The 22,313-nt window shown below is 40.0% G+C and overlaps 1 protein-coding gene across 1 annotated transcript in view; it reads right to left on the reverse strand.

The window, feature by feature from the left end:
• The window catches only part of LOC114054282 (zinc finger protein 704), a 334,268-nt gene extending 312,293 nt beyond the window's left edge, over positions 1–21,975 (reverse strand). Inside the window, exon 1 of the mRNA XM_027877476.1 lies at positions 21,307–21,975. Coding sequence (XP_027733277.1) covers positions 21,307–21,975 — 669 coding nt within the window. The remainder of the gene's footprint in view (positions 1–21,306) is intronic.
• Positions 21,976–22,313: the final 338 nt, after the last annotated feature.

Here is a 22,313-nt window from a genome sequence, read left to right on the forward strand (position 1 = left end):
TAAAAATCAATGGTAATGGGGGCAGCTAGCGGGTGCAGTGGATAGAGCACTGGCCCTGGACTCAGGAGGACCTGAGTTCAAATCTAGCTTCAGACACATAACACTAGCTGTGTGACTCTGGGCAAGTCACTTAACCCCAATTGCCTCACCAAAGGAAAAAAAAAATCAATGGGAATACCACTTCTAGCTCTGTATACCAAAGAGATTTAAAAAAATAAATAAAAGGGAAAAGGACCTATTTGTACAAAAATCTTTATAGCAGCTCTTTGTGTGGTAGCTAAGAATTGGAAATTGAGAGGATGTCCATTAGTTGGGGAATGGCTAAACAGGTTGTGGTATATGATAGTAATGGAATATTACTCTGCTACAAGAAATAACAAGCAGGATAATTTCAGAAAAACCTGGACTTACATGAACTGATGCAGACTAAAGAGGCAGAACCAGGAGAACATTGTACAACACAGTAACAGCAATATTGTATAGTGATCAACCAGGAATGACTTAGCTATTCTTAGCAATACAATGATCCAAGATGTTTCCAAAGGACTCATGATGAAAAATGCTATCTGCGTCCAGAGAAAGAACTGATGGCATCTGAATATAGACCAAAGCATACTGTTTTTCACTTTCTTTCTTTCAGGGGTTTGGAATTTCCTGTACAAAATAACTAAATGTTTTATATGATTGCACAAGTATAACCTATATTAGATTGCTTGTCATCTCAGGGAGGGGAGAAGGAGGGAAAGATGGAATTTGAAACTTAAACCTTTAAAAAAAAAAAGAATGTTAATATTGTTTTGATATGTAATTGGATAAAAAATAAAATATTTTTAAATGTCACTGGTACTCAGAGGGTCTCTGATGATATTCAGACATATTCTAATACTCCAGTGGTTTTTCCATCTTCCAGAGATGTTTCCCTCCAAGGATGCAATATTACAAACTATCTCTGCCATCTTAAACAACTCTTGTCCACAAATTAGCCAGAAGGTCCACCCAAATTCCTAGTAGCCGTTCTTCATTCCTCCAAGTATCTCACAGTAACTGATGAAGCAAATGAACTGTCCACTGGTTATTCTTCACTCTCATCATGTGACCAACCAACCTTTTTTTTTTTGCTCATATATGTCTTGATAATGCCACACCAATTCTTCAAAATTCCTCCTTTGTAATGTGTCACAGCTGCCTGATTACACCCACAATGTCTCTCTCTCTATTGCCCTTTGAGTGATTTTAAATTTCAGAAACTGTAGCATTAATGACTCATGGGCATATCTCACAAGAATACGTATTAAAAAGTTGGGCCTTTGTTTCAGGAAGAAGTCTGAAGTGATTAGAAGAACTCTGTAGTTAACAAAAGGAAATCTATCCTCTTGTCTGCTTTCTATTCAATCCTAAACCCAACTCAGTGACCATTTGTGGCATCTGTATAAGATGTACATAAATATAGACACAAGTAATATATAATGATACAATGTATAACACATAATATAACATAACATATGTAACTATATAGGCATGTGTGCATACACGTATATATGTATACACACACACTTGTGTATGTGTATGCTTTATGTACTGATGAATATACTCTATCTGTTGTTCATCTAATTGCATATCACAGACTGGACAATAGACATTTTTCATCCACTTGTCTCTTTCTGGGTGGATAGTTAGGCCAAATTCTTTTAAGTGATTATAAGTCTCATTTAGGAGGCTCTGCAGTGTCCCAGGACTGTATTCAATAAGCATGTAATTTACAAACAAAAGCAATTATAGGACTTCGTACAAAATTTGTCTTCAACTTGGCTCCTGTTCTCGATCTCTTCCATGACAGTAGCAAACAACTTTGGCAAGTATATGTTGCCGTATTTATGTCTCATCTGAAATTAATGATCCTACAGGGTCAATAAAAAGATTCAGTCTGTTAGCTTTTTGGAAGAATCATCCAAAGTTGACAATACACATGGGAGACACCTTGTTGGAAAGCTTTTACATTGGCATTTTGCTGTATTGAAACAAAAATTTTATGGTCAACAAAAAATAAACAGTGGAATCTTGTATGTCTACATCTTTCTTTTAACTATGTGATATTAAAGATATAGTTTACTGTGGAATATCACTTATGAAATTCTATTGGTTCTTTCTAATGCCCTCCTCAAAAGGTGCCCCCAATTTGTACATAAATTACTATCATAAAAACTTTGAATAGATGAAAAGTAAGCACATGGGTCAGTATTACTACTGCTTGCTCAGTTGTCTTTTTTGGGCAATAGAGTGGTCTAAGATTTTTTTTCCACTCGTCTGGCATCTTCTCCCTCTTTCAGCTAACTGGAGAACTGATCCCTCAAGGCCCTGAGCACTGTCACCTCCAGCATATGCTTCCTCTATATTTACTTAGTCTACGTTGGGTACCTTTCTCTCTTTGCTTCAGTGCCATTTCATTTCCTATAGAAGCATTTCTGGGATCCTAAAGTACAAATATGGTAGCTCCACTATCCTTGATAGAGAAGATATTTGCAGATATTTTCCATCTTTCATCTCTGTTTCCCCTCCACTACTTCTCAATGTTTTATGAGGTGACACTGCTCATAATCTTCCATTCTTCTTCTCCATAAGATTTTACTAGTGAAATCATATTCTAAACTGATTTTGGCCTTGGCTGCCAACTCTCTCCACTCAGCAATTAAACCAAACATTTGCTTACCAAGATGCTTTTAAGGATCTCATAAGTCTGCTGGTTGTGACAAATGATTTACATTGTTTAAACTTACGTAAAATTATTATACAGTAGTTGGTGCCAGTGTCCTTTCCTCCAACCATTTTCAATTTCTTTACATCAATAACTTATAAAGTCAAGTTGAAGTTGTTTTAATTGCATGTCCTGTCTTTCCTCATTTTTATTCTTCTAGGATTGTACTCATTTTGATCTCTGATCTAACATGTCAGTAGTCTTACTTTATAAGCCAGTTCAGGAATTAATTCCATTTAGTAAATGACTCAGCTTAGTGGAGGGGTAGATAGAGTTCTGGGCCTGGAATCAAGATCTGAATTAAAATCCAGCCTCAGACACTTACTAGCTGTGTGACCCTGAGCAAGTCACGTAATCCTGTTTGCCTGAGTTTCTTCATCTGTACTGAGCTAGAGAAGGAAATGGCAAACCACTCTAGTATCTTTGCCAAGAAAACCTTCAGTGGGCTCATAAAGAGTCAGACACAACTGAAAGACTGACTTCAGGCTAAGTCACTTATGGCTGCCTACCTCAGTTTCCTCATCTGCAAAATATACATAATAACAGTACCTATCTCCCAAGGTGGTTGTGAGGATCAAATGAGATAATATTTATAAAACATCACAGTGCCTGGCACATAGTAGATGCTTGATAAATGTGTTGAGGATCAAGAGAAATAATATTTGTAAAATAGCACAGTGTCCCGCACATAACAGGTGTTTAATAAATGTGTGTTCCCTTCATCTCTTATCTATCTAAATACAGTGTTTCATTTTTCTGTGATACTATTTCATTCTCAAAGAAAATATTTATAATGTATAATGGTAAAGCTTTTGTGCGGTCTACAAGTCTTCAAATTTTCTCAGTCCTTATTTGTCAATCACATTATCATATTTTCCAAGATAGTTTTCACTGGTCTCACCTATGCCCACCTCTGCAATTGGAGTCACTGAGAAGTAAAATATATATTGATTTAACATGAAAGGTCTCCTCAACTTCTTCAAAGAATTTTTTACCTCTTCATTTTCTAAAGCTGAGGTTGGCACATAGACTGCAATCATTTTCATGCTGACCTTTCTGCAAATTCTTACCATGAGCACTACAGTAGAAGATGACCAAAAATCCCATGAAATTATGTTTCTTTTTGCTTCTGAATATGAAATAAAATCAACTCCATCACTTATCTCTCCAAGAAGAACTAATGTGTCCTCTTTCAGCAACTGCTTTTTGAGGTTCACTGCCATCTAGATTTTTAACTAGCCTCCAGGTCATTCTCCTCCTTTCTCAAGGACTTTGAAACCTGGCTCACAGTCTTCCTCTCCAACTGTTTTTAGAGATTTTAATTTGATGTCAATGTCCCCACCAGTATTATTCTTGCCTCATGGTTCATCAACCGCATCATCTCCAATGATTTGTGCCTTTACTTTACTGCAGGCACAAACAATGATAGGCATACTTTGATCTCATCATCACCCTCAATATTCAAGCTTCACTATCTAAAACTGAAATTTGTCATCTGACCATAACCTCCTCTTCCTCACCCCTCCTAAAGCTACTCTCTCTCCTCATTTCAGTTTTCAGTTATTCTATATTTCCCTGCCTTCACTATGCCAAGTCAAGCCTGTCAACTTGCTGCCTGGATCCCCTTAATCAAGTAATCAACAAGCATTAAGCCCCTATGTGGCAGGAATTATTATAATATGTAAGGAATAATTATATAGGAATATATATATAATATATAAAGAATAATTGATAGGATTGAAGGATACAAAAATAGTCTCTGCCTCAAGAAGCTTTCATTCTACTGGAATACCATCCTGTCTTTTCTGTTTCTTCCATAAATCACCCCCTCTCTTACCTAGTTTTCAAGCTCTCCTTATGCTCTCTCCAGCCTTGAAAAATTTTCACTTGACTTTTCCTTCCTCTCAGACTAATATCCTATATCTCTTCTCTCTTTCAAATCTAAATTGATTTTTTAAAAAAATCCTCTCTATAAGCTTCGCCTCCAATTTCTCATCTTCCACTAATTTCTCAAACCCTTATAATCTACCTTCAGACATCATCAGCCAACTAAAACTATTCTATCCAAGGTTATCAATGATGTTAAATGCCAAATCCAATGGCCTTTTTTCTCAACTCTCGTCATTTGGGAGCTCTCTGAAACATTTAATACTGTTGATTCTGGACACTCTCTTCTTGCTGGATTTCAGTGACACTGCTCTGTCCTAGTTCTCCTGTTTGGCCACTATTTCACCGTATCCTTCATTGGATCATCATTGATTGCCCTCTACCTATTCCTGGATGTATCCAAGGGCTCTGACCCTTCTCTTCATTCTCTATTATCTGAGACTCATTACCTACAATGCAGCTAGGTGGTACATAGAGTGCTGGACCTGAATGACCTGAGTTCAAGTCTAGCCTTAGCTTGCTAGCTGTGTGACCCTGGCCAAGTCACTTAACTTCTGTTTGCCTTAGTTTCTTCTTCTGGAAAATGGGGGTAATAACAGCACCTACTTCCCAGGATTGTTGGCATCAAATGAGATATTCCTAAAGCACTTAGCACAGTGCCTGGCACATAGTAAGCACTATATAAATGTTAGTTATTATTATTATCCTTATTACAATGGGTTTAGTTAAATTCTTCAGGAAGATGACTCTCAGATGTACACACTCAGCTCTAAGCCCCCTGAACACGAGATATACCATAAGCATCTCAAATGCAACGTGTCCAAAACAGATTTAATCCCCCTATTCCTAACCTTCCTAATTCTATTGCAGGTACCACCATCCTAATCACTCAAGTTTACAACACTGGAGGTTTCCACATCTCTTCCCTCTCATTTGCCCTTCACATCTCGATCAGTTGCAAAGTCTTGTTGATTCCACATTATCTCATATCTGTCCCCTCTCCCTATTCCCATGGGTACTACCCTGGTTCAGGTCCTCATTACCACCTGCCTGAAAAAGCCTCAAATTGGCTTCAATGTATCAAGTCTCCCCTCTCCAATCCATTTTCCATATAGCTGCTAACTTAATTTTCTTAAAGTACAACTAGGACTACTTCACTGCTCTGTTCAAGAATTTCCAGTGGCTCCTTCTTACCCATAGGATAAGATACAAACTCTATTGTTTGTCATTTAGTACCTTTCACAATCCCTCTCACATACACCTGACAAACTGGCCTAAATGTTGTCACTAATGTACTGTAACCATTAAAATTAAGGTAAACTGAGGCACAAAGTTCCAAGCATGAACAATTTATTAGTACAGCAAGAATTTACCAGTAAATAAGATCTCAGCTTCCTCAACAAAGCTAAGACCTCAAATGAGGGGGACAGCTCCCTTTTATAGTTTGAAGGAGTACAAAAGATTTTAAAAACAGGACTTTGTAGGCAGGGAACAATTTATGATTGATTAAAATACTCAATGGCAAAATCAATATGATTGGTTACACAGCTGAGGCAGAAGGGACAATATGATTGGTAGGAAATTGAGAATGAAAAGCTGACAACAACCCCCTCCTTCCCTCTTGTGACTAAGAAATATTCATTGTTTGAATCTACCTACAAAGTGAAAGACAATGAGCCAAACTTCTTTGGATAGCAAACCAGCTATCTCTGAAGGATAGTTTAGTAGTATAAAGATACTAGACCAGACTCCCTGATGTCTCCCCTCATCCCCGAAGGATAGCAGATTTCCCTCAGGAAAGAATAGAACAGTGATTAGCTAGAGAACCTAATTTCTAAACTTAACTCAACTGAATTAATGAACTATGACTTAGGTAGCTACAGGGCCAAAATCAATTAACTGTAACTAGGATCAATTTTTTTAAATGATACAGTACCATACTCCATGTCCCATCTCTACATCTTTGCACATGTCCCCCATGCCTAAACTTTAATAGCTTAAAACTATACTAAAACTTTTGGGATACCCAATATATTTTGGACCTTTTTATATCCCCAATATCTAGCACAATGTCTGGCATATTGTGTTTAATAAATACTTGTTGAATGAAAGAATCCTTTTATTTAGCTGCAACTTCCTTCTTTTTCTGGTTTCATTAGCAGTGATGGTGTAACAGATATACTCAGATTTTCCAGTAGCAGATTCACTTTCTGAGCATTGGATCAAGTCAACAATTCTTAAGCACCTACTATGTACCAGGCACTGTTAAGCACTGGAGATATGAGAGGTTAAAAATAGTCTGTGCCTTCAAGAAGTTCACAATCTAACAGACAAAGCGAACAATATGCAAACAACTATGTAAAAAAATACACATTTGTCTCATCTTTAAAGTATGAGCATTTATAGTTGACCTAAAAACTGATTCTTAGCACTTTCTGCCCCTGTTTGTCCTGCAGAAGCCCAAGGGGGCCACATAAAATTGAGGGCCATTTTATGTATTTCTTTTGCTCTGTGCGTTGTTGTGGCCAAAGTAGTCATCCCCAAGCGGCCAGCCTACTGGTGATGAGTGTCTCTATACTTAGTTCCCATAAAACAGACATAGTCTATTGCCATGACCCCTCAAAGTCCTTCCAGCATGGGAGAATCTGCCAAATGTTGTCCTCCTTTGGCATAACCTTCAAGGAACCCTGGGCCACCTCCATGCCAAGATGAGGCATGGGAGTAGGACTTCAGGGAGGATAGATATCTTTTCAATACCCTCCTCTAATGCCTCATCCTTATATTAAGGTGACAGTGACTTTCTGAAGGTTACGCCAGAAGAACACAAGCTCTGGCAGGCCCTACCCAAGCTGGAAACAGTTCAGGTATGGACCCAGTAACACAAAGCATGTCTGTTGCCTGAGGACAAAACTAACTAGATTTGGAGAGGCTCATCACCACTGCTAGCAGCAGGCTGGTGAATTTATTAGCCACTGTAATTCGTGAAGACCAGCTACTAGGCAAGGTCACAGAGGGCCAAGGAACAGAGAACCCACACTGAAAATATCACAAATCCTTAAGGTATTGATGTATCCTTTAAATGTCAACTGTCTTTTACTGAATTGTCAAATGAGTTAAATAGCTAGGAAGCCAGTGATATGACCCTGCTGCTACAAGTTCTGAAATAGGTTTTGGGACACCTTTCAACCTGAGTTGACAAGACTGGAAATCAAGAGGAAAATTAAGACAAACAGATTTTAGATAAGAAAATTAGTTGAAATGTCTAGATGAGTATGTTTATATGAGTATATATGAGTTGAGGTGTATGTAAATATGAGTAAAGGGAGCTTTGATAAACTGTCTGGACTGACTGACTGAGGAGAAGGGGTTAAGGGGAGGTTGGTTAGAAGCTGAATGGTTTTTATCAAAGTTCATAGGCATGGCATTAACACGCCTATGATGTGAAAAAGGATTGTATAAAACACTGAAAAATAAATGCAATATACACTTTCATGGCTTGATGAAAAGGTTACCCTGTGCTCTCAAATCCTGTAATAGTTACTGCAGAATCTGGCAGAGTCCATTAAACTAGAAAGATTTTGAGCAGAGGCCTACCTACAGACTATGTTTCTGCTAAATGCAGGGCAGAGCCAAGATGGCAGAGTAGCAGAAGTACACCTAATCTGCCCCCTGTCCTCTACCCACCCCCCAAAAAAACCCACCTCTCTTCCAAACAGATCTAGAAAATGCACCAGAGCAAATGCCAATAGAGAAATCCAAGACAAAGTCATATTGAGTCATTTTCCAACCCAGTTTTGCATAGGGAAAACAGACAGGGAGGTCTACAGACACCAAAGAAGGGTTCTGACCAGGACAGCACCACTTGAAGCATTTTAGCGCAAGGGAGAGGCTTTACAAGGGTAAGAGGAGGTCCCAGTCCTATACAAAGGCACACTGAGGCTTATCTCAGGGCACCACAATGGAAACGGGTGTCAACAGTCAGCTTTGTTGCTTACAGCCAAGCTCGAGGTCACAGATGCAGGGTGGCCTAAGGAGATGCCTTGATTCCCCAAGGGTGGTATTCCAGGGTAAGAAGTGGTTGCAGGAACTAGGAATAAATTCAGAAGCAAGTAGCAGTGGTGTGTCTCAGATTCCAGAAGTAAAGTGATATCTCAATTCCAGCTTCTAGCCCAATGTGAAGCCTGCAGAGAAATAACCAAGCCAGGAATCCCAGAAAAAGGAGAGCCTATAGTTGTGTCACTCTGAACCAGCAGAGCTTTCCAGATGACTGATTGGGACTGAGTCTAGCAACAGTCTCATACTGCTCAGACCCAAACACAAATCAGGAATTTGAGGGTAGCAAGAAGACTTTACCCTGGATCAAACCACAATGGGAGCACTGAAAGCCTGACTTGTCTCTGACATCCTGGAATAACACAAAATGAGTCTCAGTACCCAAGTCAGCAGCAGAAGAAGTCAAAAGGACAAAAGTGTAGCTCACACATTCTCCCCAGAAGTGTGCTGAACCTGTTCATAACATCAAATCTAAAGTCACATGGAAGTATGGAAGAATGAGAAAACAAAGAAACAAACAAAAAAGAATCCCCCCCCCCCCACACACACACACACACAAAACTATTATGGTGGCAGGAATGCTCAGGTCACAAACCCAGGAAAAGAGAATGACTTCAAAATAATTACAAGCAAAGCCTCAAAGAAAAATACAACTTTGGCAAAATCCCAATGAGAATTCCTAGAAGAGATAAAGCAAGAAGTCATTTTGTTTTTAAGTTAAAAAGGTTTTTATAAATGAAATGACAGAGAGAAAAAACTGAAAAAGAAATGAAAACCACGGAAGAAAGAATTGGAAAGGGAACTAACAGCTTGTCACAAAAGGTACAAAACCTTCCCCAAATAACAAACTGCCTGAAAATTAGAATGGAGCAACCAGAAGCCAATGATTCCATATGACAACAGACTATGTATCTGTTATCTGGGGTCCAGACTAGGTAAATTAAGAAAGGCTCACTACCAGGAGACTGGCTACCAGGTGGCTAATTTTTAGTCCACAAAAACTCATGAAGGCCATCTATTAAGGCACAGAGAGATTACAAACTATAATCACAGCTTTTTTGGAAGTATGGAAGTGTATTTCAGAATTCTTATCTTTACATTATGGGGGGAGGAGGGAGGCACACAGAAAGAATTTGCCAAGCAAATTCTTGATTACTGTGCAGTCTTTAACCTATTTAGGATAACAGATCATCTGATTTACACATATATGATCAATGAATATGCTCGTTTCAAATTATCTTTATAGATTCACTAGGGCACACTTGAAAGATAACACAAGCTGTGAGCTACAAGTGTGTGTCACTGTATATATCCAGAAGTAACAAAAAAGGCATTTTTTAAAAATTCATCCTCTTTACTAATCAGTACCAACTTCCCACCAACACTGAGTGAGAGTTTCTCGCACTTTAATCCAGTCTTCTTTTGAAAAGAGAACACAAGGAAAAGAAGGGTAGCAGTGGGCACACAAACCCTCTTAGAAATATCACGTACAACAAGACTAATATAGAACTAGGCAACCTAGTTGCATTGTAAACATATTCTCTTATGAAAAGATGGTCAAGTTTCCCTACAAGATGGTCCTCAAAGGAATACCTCATTCATGAATCATTTAAATCTTCTGATAGTAATAAAATGTAATTACTAAAGTTATTAAGTGCCCTAAATGTGACACAAAATTCACACCCACTTTATATAGAATTGTACTTGATAACAGAAGGTATAACAGCAAGGCAGCTTGGTATAATGAAGGAAGCCTAAGGGTGAGAAGATCTTGGTTTGAGTTGAGTTCTAATGTCCTTTGCAGCTCTAAATCTGGTCAACCTGAGTCTCTCTCAAACACTTGTGAATTATGTGACCTCTTTAAGCCTTAAGACCATGGGTAAATTACTTATCTCTGAGTCTGAGGCTCCTCATCCTAAAATGAGGTTCACACTCTTGACACAACAAAATTCACAAGACTGTTATAAGAAAAGCACTTAGTTAAACCTTAAAGTGCCATGTAAGTGTGTGTTATTATCATAGAGTGATTCTTAACACCAAATTACTGCCTGATCAATTTGTGAGACATTCCTTCCAAATGCTATGCCAGAGTCAAAGACAGAATCAAATACACATATATATACGTAAAACATTCATAGCAGTATTGTGTGTGTGTGTGTGTGTGTGTGTGTGTGTGTGTGTGTGAGAGACAGCAAAAACTGGAAATAAAATGGATATCCATCAATGGGGGAATGGTTTAACAAACTGTGATATGTGATTGCTTTGACGCAGTACTATGCCATAAGAAATATGAAAAATTCAAAGAAGAATAGGAAGGTTTATGTGAATTGATGTATACTTAAGTAAGCAGAATCAAGAAAACATTATACACGATGATTAAATAGAAATAGAAAATAAAGTAAACAGAAAAAAGAAAAAAAAACAATGAAAATGAACACAGGAATAACGACAATGCTTGAGCCTTAGAGAAAAAAAATCTCTTCCCTTTCTTTGCTGAGAGGTTAAAGATAGTAAAGAATATGCATTATCATCAGCATTGATGCTGTGCCTCAAGGACTGGGCTTTTTCATCTGCCCTGAAAGTAAAACCTCCTCTAAGTGGCTATCTTCCCCTATTCAAATGTGAGCTCCTCCAGATCCAAGACTGTCTCACATTTCTAAACAGGTTTTTAAGATATTCATTCAGTATTACATAAACTACCAGACTTAGTTACTTAGCTTGTTGTTTCAGTTCTGATGAACTGCCTTTCCTCTCTTTTTTTTTTAAGTTAGAAGGTATAGATCCCTAGGGAGGGACTAAGAGAATTAGAAATACATTAAAAATTAAGGTACTGTAAAAAAAATGGTAACAAAATACTGTAAAAAAAGACAAATACATGATGAAAAAGCATGATGTAAAAACAAAACATCAATATGCAACATGCCAGCTTTCTGCTAACTTTAAGACTATTTCTCAAGATATCTTGCATAATAAGCATCAAGATATATTCAAGCATAGACAAAATTATTCAACTACTGCTAATCCTTAAATTGTGTTACATTCATTCAGAAAATAATTAAAAGCAACTTAAGACAAAAGGCAGTGTTCATCAGTCCATCAGCAGCCTTTGATTAGGCTGGGGCAAGCTAACACAAACAGGATAAAGGTGAGGTCCTTTCATGTCCATTTCAAAACACTACTGCTAAAAATTAGAGCAGCTAGGTGGCAAAGTGAATAGAGCACTGGGCTTGGAATCAGAAAAACTCAAGAGTTCAAGTCTGGCCTCAGACACTTACTAGGTATGTGACCCTAGTCACTTAACCATGTTTGCTTCAGTTTCCTCATCTGTAAAAAGAGCTGGAAAAGGAAATGGCAAACCACTCCAATATCTCTCTGCCAAGAAACCCCCCCAAAAAAAGGGGTCACAAAAAGTCAGACACAACTAAACAATAATAAGTTAGAGTACGCAGTAATAGTGTCATAATGGATGTCATTTCCATTTCAAGTGGTATCACACATGGACATGTCCTAGCACCAACTCTTTTAACTTTAGCTACATGACTTGCTGTTAGATGATTTTTATGCATATCTTCCTGCTATAGCAAATAGAAAGAACAGCATTCTCTTTTATGACCATAAAACGCAGCTGAAACGTACTGACTAGTTACTACCAAAAAGAGCAACTGGAAGCATGTCCTTTCCTATCTTTTACCACAAATCTTTTACTAGGTCAGGTCTTTAACCTCATGGTTAGAAACTTGTTAATTGGTCTCCTTGCCTTCAATATTCACTCCAATCATTACATACAGAGACACCACATCAATCTTTCTATTCTTCAGCTTAAAATCTTTTTTTTTTCCTTGTTCTCCAGGCATTTTCTTTTCTTTTTTTTTCTGGTGTGTTTTTATTTTTTATTTATTTTTAATTTTTTTAGACAAATTTTTTTAATTTAACTAAAAACTGCTTGATAAATCCTTATTTAACAAAAATTGTCAGAACAGTCTCAGAGAAATTAAGTTTTCATCAATATAATACATCAAATATCACAATAAATTCAAAATGGATATGTGATATGAATATTAAAAGTCATATTATAAAAGCAAAATAGAAAATAAATAGATCAACTATCTTTCATAGCTATAATTCCATAGGGGGTAAATTCCTAAATACACATAAAGACAATTCCAAAAGTCCAGCTTAAAATCTTACAATGACTCCCCATTGTCAGGAAGCTTGGGCAGGGGCAACTGGGGCTAAGGGTTAGCCATAATGGGGAATTGAAACCCAGGGTTCCTCTGAATTGATTTGAAGGGACAGGAAAAAATAAGCCAAGAACTTAGTCAGACAGGGTCCTACCATGGTAACCTCTTCTCCCAAGAAGGCTGAGAACCCAGAATTATAGGTGGGAGGAAGACACCAGAAATAGGAGGGTCCAAAGAGGTGACTTCAATGATAAGGATGAGGCCCAGGACTGGTGAGTGGAGCCAGGAATGGAACCAAGTATAGGAGGTTTGGGGACAAATGAAGATAGCATGAAAGAGACTTGAGGAAAGTTTCAGTTTCCAAATATCCCTGGAAAGTGAAAACAGAAAAACTATTTCTGAGTTAGCAATTTCTAGCTGGTTCAATAGAATGAAAACCAAAGAAAGGGAAAAGGAAGAAGAGAAGTAAATACAAGGATTAAGATCAGATACCTAATACCTAGTCTAGAAAGAGCTCAGAAATTTGAGCTAGAGTATACCTTGGAAATTATCAAATCCATCCTCTTTATTTTATAGAAAGAGAAAGTGAGGCTCAGAGATGGTAGGTAATTTGCTCACATGGCTTGCTCACAAAAATTGCTCACAAAGTTCACATGGCTACTAACTGGCTACTGAAGATGAAACTAGAACTCATATCTCTTGATTCCCAGTCCAAAGATCTCCAACGGATGACACTACCTTATGAGTTAACTGGTGAACTCATCTGGATTCTGGCTAGATGCAGAAAATTATGATCTCACAGACATAGTTTTTCTGTTTCGCCTTTCTAGGAGTATTTGGAAACTGGAACTTTCCTCAACTCTCTTATATCCTACCTTCATCTCTTCCCCAACATCCTACAAAAACAGTATATTGGTGTTATAAAAAGTTTAGGACTTGGGGCAGCTAGGTGGCGCAGTAGATAGAGCACCAGCCCTGAAGTCAGGAGGGCCTGAGTTCAAATCCGGCCTCAGACCAAACACTTGACACTTACTAGCTGTGTGACCCTGGGCAAGTCACTTAACCCCTAATGCCTTAAAAAAATTAAATTAAAAAAAAAAGTTTAGGACTTATAACACGAAAAGATAAGGATTTGAACATTTTCTCTAATACTTAATAGCTGTATGATCATAAGCAAGTCATTTACCAACTCTTTGAATATTAGGTTCCTGGAACCACTATATCAACAACTAGATCACAGGATTATTCCAAGGATGAAATAAAGATAATACATGTAAAGGGTTTTGTAAGCCTTAAGGCACCATATAAACATCATCTGTTGTTATAACTAAAGCTGCTGATACAAAAATAAATGTCCTTAAGTGTCCTTAATATGTATAATGTATAATATAACAAATGTAAATAAATGTCCAAAAATAAATGACCCTAAAATACAAAATATGTATATGTGGTAGAGGGAAGAGGGAAGAACACTGGTTTTGAAGAATTTTGAGTCAAGTCTGAAAATCATGTGACCTTCCTGTTTCCTTATGTGTAAAGTGAGGTCATAACACCCATATGACCTCCCAGAGTTGTTGTGAGGAAATTACTTTGGAAACTTCAAAGCTTAGCAGAAATATTATTTATTATGTTATTTAATACTACAATTCTTAAACATTAGCCATATTATTAGTTAACAAGCATTTATTAAGCACTTATTATATACTAGGCACTATACACTGTTACGTAATAATCATTACCATACAAGAGTAACTAGCAAATACCAGGCAATCTCTAAATGCAAAATAAACTGTATAAACAACAAACAGTAGAAATTCTGAAGAAGAATAGATCATTGAGAGCTGGGTAGTCAGGGAAGGCAGCCCAGAGGAAATGGGAAGTGAGCTGGGATTTGAAGGGAGGGTAGGATTTGAAAAAGAAAAAATAAAGAAATTTCAGGTGAGGAAACTGTGGAAACACTGAAATTCATCTTGTGTTGGAGAAGATCAGTTTAGCAGAAGCCCAGTGCAGAAGTAGATGCCTGAGACACCTTAGGAGACAGTGGATTCCCTCTCCCTGAAGTCTTTAAACAAAGGCTAGAAGATCACTTGGTGCACATGATGTAGAAGGGATTCTTGTTTAGGGGACTAGATTAAATTAGCCTCTGAGGTCCCTTACTACTCTGTAACTCTGCCTACTTAATAAAATACAGGCTTTCAACACTGGAATCCAAAGCCCTTCAGAAACTGGCCTCAATCTACATTTCCAATCTTATCTTCTGTTACTATCCTTCACACAGCCTATATTCCAATCAGATCGGACTATTTGCTGTTCCCTGAACATGCCTTATCTCTTCCCACTTCCATAAATTTGTTCATACCATTTGTTCCACTTGGAATAAGTCTACCACACTCATTGCATCTACTTCCACACCTCTCAAATATTTCTCAACCCTTTGCAAACCAGCTTCCAGCCCCGAGATTTGATTGCACTGCCCTTTCTAAGGTTATCACTAATCTCGTAACTGCTAAATCTAAAGACCTTTTCTCACTCTTCTTTCCTTGAACTCTTAGTAGCATTTGACACTGATGACCCCACCCTCCCTCCCACTTCTTGGAGATACTCTTTTCCATCATCTTCTATGACAAGGCTCTCTCCCAGCTATTTTCCAACCTGTCTCATAGTTCCTTCTTAGTTGCCTTATCATCCAAACCCTTCCCCTTAATCATAGATGTTCCCCAACACTCTGGCCTAGGCACTTTTTCTTCTCTCTATATACCCTCTCTTAGTGATGACATCAGCTCTCACACGTTCAATTATCTTTATGTATCTGATTCCCAAATCTATTTTGTTGTTTTTGACTCTTCATGACACCATTTGAGATTTTCTTGGCAAAGACTCACACAATGTACAACGCATCCATATTGACCTGCTTGGTGTCCTTGCAACTTGGCATCTCACATTCCCACTTCCATCTCCTCCATCAGGCTCCACATCAGGCTTGGATTGCACTGCCTTTTCACCCTAGCCTTTCAGAATCCATAGGTGTTACTACCTTAGGTGTTACTTCTGATGGGAAGCCTGTTCTAACCCACCTAGTTGTTAATGCTTTCTCTCCTTCCTCAGATTATCTTGAATTTACTAATTTATCTACTTACATGGTGTAGGCTGCAGTAGACAGTAAGCTTCTTGAGAAGAGCGACTGCTATTAATTTGTCTTTGTTATCCTCAGCACCTAGAACATTGCTTTTCACATAATAAGTGTTGGCTGAATGAATGAAATTATCTTTGCCCCCAGCTTTATTTCTGAAAATGTTAACCATCCTTTAGGTCCTAGTTCAAACACCACCCTAGCCATAAGTGATTCTCTCCCTTCTCTGAATTCTTACAGTATTTTGTCCTGCATCCCAGGCCATTGCCAGACATCTTGACTTTGGTCCTGCCACTGGAGACTGGAAGAAAGAGTGAGGCTGATGACTTTGTGCAACTCTGCCTTGCTTAAATTCAATTCACTAGAAAGTCATGATATCACTCATCATCAACTATTTTACCCCAACATCATGATGCCATTAGTCCTCTTTGAAAATGGAGGATGAATAAAAACAACAGTATTTTGGTTGTGCCATTTCTAGGTCAAGTAAGATGTAAAATACTTTGCAAATGTTAAAGTGCTATATAAATTCTAGCTATTATTAACTATTATTAGTGCACTCTAGTTCAATTAAACAAACATTTAGGAAGCACCTACTATTATGTGTAATAAACACCCTGGCCTAATGGATAGAGAGAGCTGGCCTTCTCTTCAGGAAGACCTGGGCAAATCACCTTCTCAATGGCCCAGGCAACCAAGACTAGAAATTGCAGGAGGTGCTACTCTGTACTGGTAGAGGGAGTGTCCTCACTGGAAACTACTATAACAATGAAATCACAGATCAGATCCAAAAAAACCATGCAAAGTGCAAGGTAAAGTACTGGGAGCACAAAGAAGAAAAATAATGTAGTTCATGAACTTGAGGATCTTACATTTTACCGGGGAGAAGACTATACCAGGTAAGTATAATATGAGGTAGAATTTGAAGAGGTCAAAAGAGAGCTCAAAAAAGATAATGTATATCACTCTGCAAACATTAAAGTTCTTCTATAAAGGTCAGTTATTCTCATCAAGACAAAATGAAAAATTGAGGCAGAAGATAACATTTATATCTGGGGGAAAGGACCAGAATTGAGGGAAGGCTTCCGTCAGTAATCACATACTGATAGTTATTCTTATATTTGGTTTGTCCCTTATTAACTGTAAACCCCATTTACAGAAAGGACCACATTTTACACATCTCTGTGTCCCTCAGAGCATCTATTAGTGTTCTGCACAAATTACACTGTCAATAAATATTTGTTAAGAGAATAAACAGACAATAGAGATTTAACATTTGAATGGTCAGCTAACAGGTCAATTCAGCTAATTATTCATGAATACATTTTGCAACTGGCTCACCATGATGGGCTCATAATGAGATTCATTTATGAACAAAATTATTAGCAGGTAACACTCACCCTAAGAACTTTTCAAGTTAATGTCAACTCTTCTGTTCTGTGTAGCATGGAATTTAGTACAGATGCATAAAAAAGTCCAAAGTTCTTTCCTTAGGAAAGAGCTCCAGTTGCAGGTACTCCAGTTGCCCAGCCTGTAAAGAAGTAGGCCTCTGGGCCTTCTCTTTGGACAAAGAATACAATTCTGGCTATTAAGTTTTCACAACAGGACTGCAACTCCCCCAAACCCTTCACATCCAAAGCTTATCACTTTCACTGTGCTACCCACTATCTACTAGGGGGCAATTTAAGCCATGAATTCACTTCAATCTAGCACCTGCCAGTCTCTGTACACACCTTATATTTGAGAGTCTAATCAACATGTTAACTACTCTTGGAAAGATGGTCAATGAAGAAACAATATTCCTAATCCAGATTTCCTATGGAACTCACATTGGCGGAACATCACTAACAATTCTATCATTCAGCCCTTCTAATTTAACAAAATCTGGAGGTACTAAGGTAGGTAGCTGTACACAGGAAGGCACAATAAGAGACATGTTATCATATGACTGTTTGTAACCATACATATATTTTAATGCCAGCAAATTCCACTCTCCATGATGCGCAAAGTCACATTTATGGATAGTTATGCACAAGAGACAGTGTCTATGGCACACAAATGTCTTGTTATCTATCCACCCATCTAAATTCTCCAAATTCTGTTTTTGTATTAATTTAGAGCATAATAAAATGAAGCAATGGGCCACCTACTAGCCACCCTACCCCACTCCCAAGACAATCATCCAAGACAGGCTTTCACTGGTTATAATTTTATGTCCTCTATCTCCTTAAACATTTTATACCTTTTTATAAACCAAGAGTTGAAGATACACTATTCTTCCCAATGGCCCTTAAAAAAGACCCACACACTAAAATTCCATTCAAGCTTAATTCAAGAAGAAGACGAAGAAGAAAAATAAAAGCTCGTCTTTAACGATAATGTGTCTGCTTTCCCCTCTCCCAGAAAATGAAAACTACGTAATACAACATTTCTTTTTTGCCTTGCCTATCAAGGAACTTCCCTTTCCAACAGTAGCAATCTAATAATTTATCTCAAGTGTCTATTAGCACCTATTCCCTCTGTTTCCTTTAGATAACGGGTGCTTTATCTTTTTCATGTTGTGGACCCCTTTGTCAGTAGATTAAAGCCAATGAACCCCTTCTCAGAATGAGGATTTTAAATAATTGAAGTAAAAGTTAAATTTTAGTTAGAAGTTAATGAAAACTTTAAAAGGTGATTTTTCCCCCTATATAAGTTAATAGGAACTGAAGAAATCTAGCCTCAGACCCCAAGTTAAGAATCTCTGCTTAAGCTTTCTAACCAGAATCTCTGTTCTGTTCTTAGCGCTACCTATTTTATTTTGCATTATGTTTGATTTATAAGGCTACTCAAATCCTTTCTGTAAAAGGCAAATATGCATCTTAAATGAATAAGATAAGTTAATCAGGTGAGAGACTGACTTGGTACATATTATATTCTGATAACAAAAATAATTTTTTTCCTATTCTATTAGTAGACCACTGGGGATAACAGTATCAAAATTCCCTGTCAGTAAATGAAAGATGAACAAGGTGTATACCTCTCTTTTTCCAATAAATGTACTCCTGAAAAGCTGTATACAAACCAATTTCTAGAAAAATAAATATTTTAAATAAATAGAATCCAGCAGTGAATCCTTTTGAAAAGTGATGAGTCTTCTTTGAAATGCAAATCACTACCACCTAGTTTACTTGTTTTATATTTATAGCTCAAAAATCCTTGACTTTATTACTGAAGGTATTGCCTTTACCAATGCAGATCAAAAGCTCTCTAAAATGAAGTAATGGTGGTGGTGGTGGTAGTGGAAAAGGAAGAAGAGAAGGAGAAGGAGGGGGAGGAGGAGAAGACGAAGAAGAAGAAGAAAAAATAATAATAACCCACATTTATAATACAGCACTTTAAGATTTACAAAGCACTTTCCTTACCCTGTGCAGTGAGAGTACTACAAATATAATCCCCATTTTACAGATGAGAAAATGTGGCTCTGTTCTTATAAGTGACTCGCCCAAGTAACTTTAAATCCAGCTCTGATTCCAAACCCACTAGTCTTTCCACTCCACTCCACTGTCTCTTGAATGGACAATATTCTCTGAGTTGCTGTGGCAGAAAAATTTGTTACTTGATGTCCAATTTTCTGATATTCCTCTAACATACAGTTCATCAACCAGCCTTCACTTAAAGTTTTTTGAGCTTGGTTGGATCTTCCAGACCATTTGCTCTGCTGGCATAGCCTTTGGTAACCTAGGGTTACTTCCATACAATAATGAAGTGAAATAGGACATTAGTAAAATACATTTTATTTTTAATTTAGATTTTCTTTTTTGAATTTTCTTAAAACAAAGCACATCAGAACTGCCACTGTTCTTCTTGACACCTAAATTGTGCTTAAATTTTTTGACAAGGGCAAAATAGACTTGTTATACTTCAGGATCCCCCTCCCCCAAAAAAAAGATAAGCAACACTTCTTCAAGAGATATATCACCCCAAGGTTACTGGTTCTGTGGCACTCAGTTTAAAAGTAGTTAGATGAACCTAGAATCACACTAGCTAAAAAGTTTTCTAGGAGTACATGGGTAATCAGAATGCTGTTCATGGTCTGGGCCCAAGAAGGCAGCTGTCCAAAAAAAATGGTCCTAATTGACAGCTTTCAAGATATAGTCTTAATATAATCTTTACCTTTTCAGCTGAAAGTTTAAAAGAACAGGCATGTTCACATGATTCCCTAGACTCCAATACACATCTGTTCCACAAAAGTTAATAGCTATTAAGTTCACACACACGCACAAACCCAGCAATAATGAAAAGTAATCATCCCTTGCTCAACAGTTTACCACTGCTACTCTCAAAACTTCTTGGCAACACATATCCATGCAATCGCTGTGTTATCCAATCCCATGCCTGAAAACTCTAGACAGTCAGTTGTGTAATAAATAAACCCCTTATCATCTGCTGAAGACATAAAAACTAAAATGCTGGCCTCTGCTTCAGCGTTGACGGGGCACTCTGAAATTTCAACAACATACACTTAGAAAAAAGGCTCATCTTTTTAAATTGCTAGTGTCCTCAGGCTGAACCTAAAAAATTCAGCAATTTTGCGGAAATAACTATGGTCCTTTTAAACACTGGCAGGGAAAAGGGGGAACTCTAAAACTGCAAGCAACCTTCCCATACGAAAGAAAAGCTCGTTTGTTTTTCCATGAAATAGGAACAGAGGAATATCCATCTAACAAGTGCCTACTACTAGAGACGCATCAACAACAGGTCCTAAGCAGAAAGGCGATTGGTCCGATAAACATGGGGAGCTGCTGTTGCTGCTGCTCGCCTTCAATATCTGACAGACCCAGCCCGAGATTGAAAACAACAGCACTCCTCACCCCAGGGTATGGCACACACACACACGCGCGCGCGCACCGACACACACGCAGACACACACAGACACACACACATTCCCACTTCCCCTGAGTGGGAGAAATTCCACGACACCTCTTCGTGCTCCCCAAGGAGCATTCACCTGGTGCCACCTCCTAGCCCACAGAGGGAAGCTGGGCAAGCCTCAAGGAAGGGGGAACCGGTTGCAGCTGAGAAGCTTGTGGGGGGGGGGGAGAAAGAGGGGCTGGTAGCGTACCCAGTGGCTCACCCCTCCAGGGGACCACACACACACACACACACACACTCGCATGCACAAGCAGGACCCAGGAAGGTGCAGGAGAGGCTCCAGCTGACACACCCCTCCGAGCCCCGCCGCTCACTGCCATCCTCCAGTGCGCCCTGGCCAGGTGCCCCCCCCCGCGCCCCAGTCCCCGGGCACGGAGCGCGGGACGCACCTTTAGGGAGCCCCGGGTCTGGCCCTTCGGGGCCGCGGGGGGCACGAAGCGCTCCTCTACGTCCTCTTCCTCGTCTTCCTCCACCACCTCGACGACCACCTCCTCGTCCTCGTCGTCCTCTTCGTCGTCGCCCTCCTCCTCCGCGCCCCCCCGGGGCTTCCCCTCCAACCTCCCGCGCCCCCTCCGCCTCCTCCCCCCTTCCTCTTCGCCGTCCTCCTCCTCCTCCTCCAGCAGCAGCAGCACCGGGGCGGGGACCGTGGCTGCGCCGGCAGCGGGAGGGGGGGCGGCCCCGGCCCCGGCTCCGGCTCCGGCTCCGGCTGCAGCTCGGCGAGGCGGCGGAGGCGGCCTCCAGCTCTCCCGGGCCGGGGCCAGCGGCGGCAGCCCGGGCAGGGCGCCCTCCCTCGCCTGCGCCGGGCCCGGCGGCGGCTGCAGCGCTGCGCCCCCCCGGCGGCTCCCCAGGCTGGAGCGCTTGGCTAAACGCCGAGCCTGCATGCCTGGCGCAGGGGCTCCCGGCCGCAGTGCAAAGCGGGAGAGTTTGTCACCACCACCTCCTCCTCCTCGCCCTCCTCTTCCTCCTCCTCCTCCTCCTCGGGCTCGGGCTGTCGCTCGAGGCGCAACCCGCCGGGGGTCGGGGCAACAAGGGGCCGCTGGGGCCACCTCCCAAGGCATGCAAGTGCCCGTGCTAAGGCGCTGGGCTGCAGCGGCGGCGGCGGCGGCACCTCTCCTCCGCCCGAGCCCGGCGGACCAGCCCGGGCGGGAGGCGGGCTGCCGGCTTCTCCTAGCGCCGGGCAGAGCCGCGGCTGCAGGCGGCGGCGGTGGGTGTGTGCGAGCGGTGGGCCGCCTCCGGCGCTGCCCGCGGGGAGTCACAGCCTGTGCAGTCCGCCTCGGAGGGCTCCATGCAAGCGGCCCGAGCCGGCCGCTGCGCCTCGCCCGGGCCCTGCCCCAGCCGCCGGCTCCCGGGCCTATCGCTCCCCGCTCTCCGGCGCCGCTCGAGCTGTTTGTGTTGT

Source organism: Vombatus ursinus, unplaced genomic scaffold, assembly GCF_900497805.2.
Source record: "Vombatus ursinus unplaced genomic scaffold, bare-nosed wombat genome assembly UNPS02014812.1, whole genome shotgun sequence".
NCBI classification, from domain to species: domain Eukaryota; kingdom Metazoa; phylum Chordata; class Mammalia; order Diprotodontia; family Vombatidae; genus Vombatus; species Vombatus ursinus.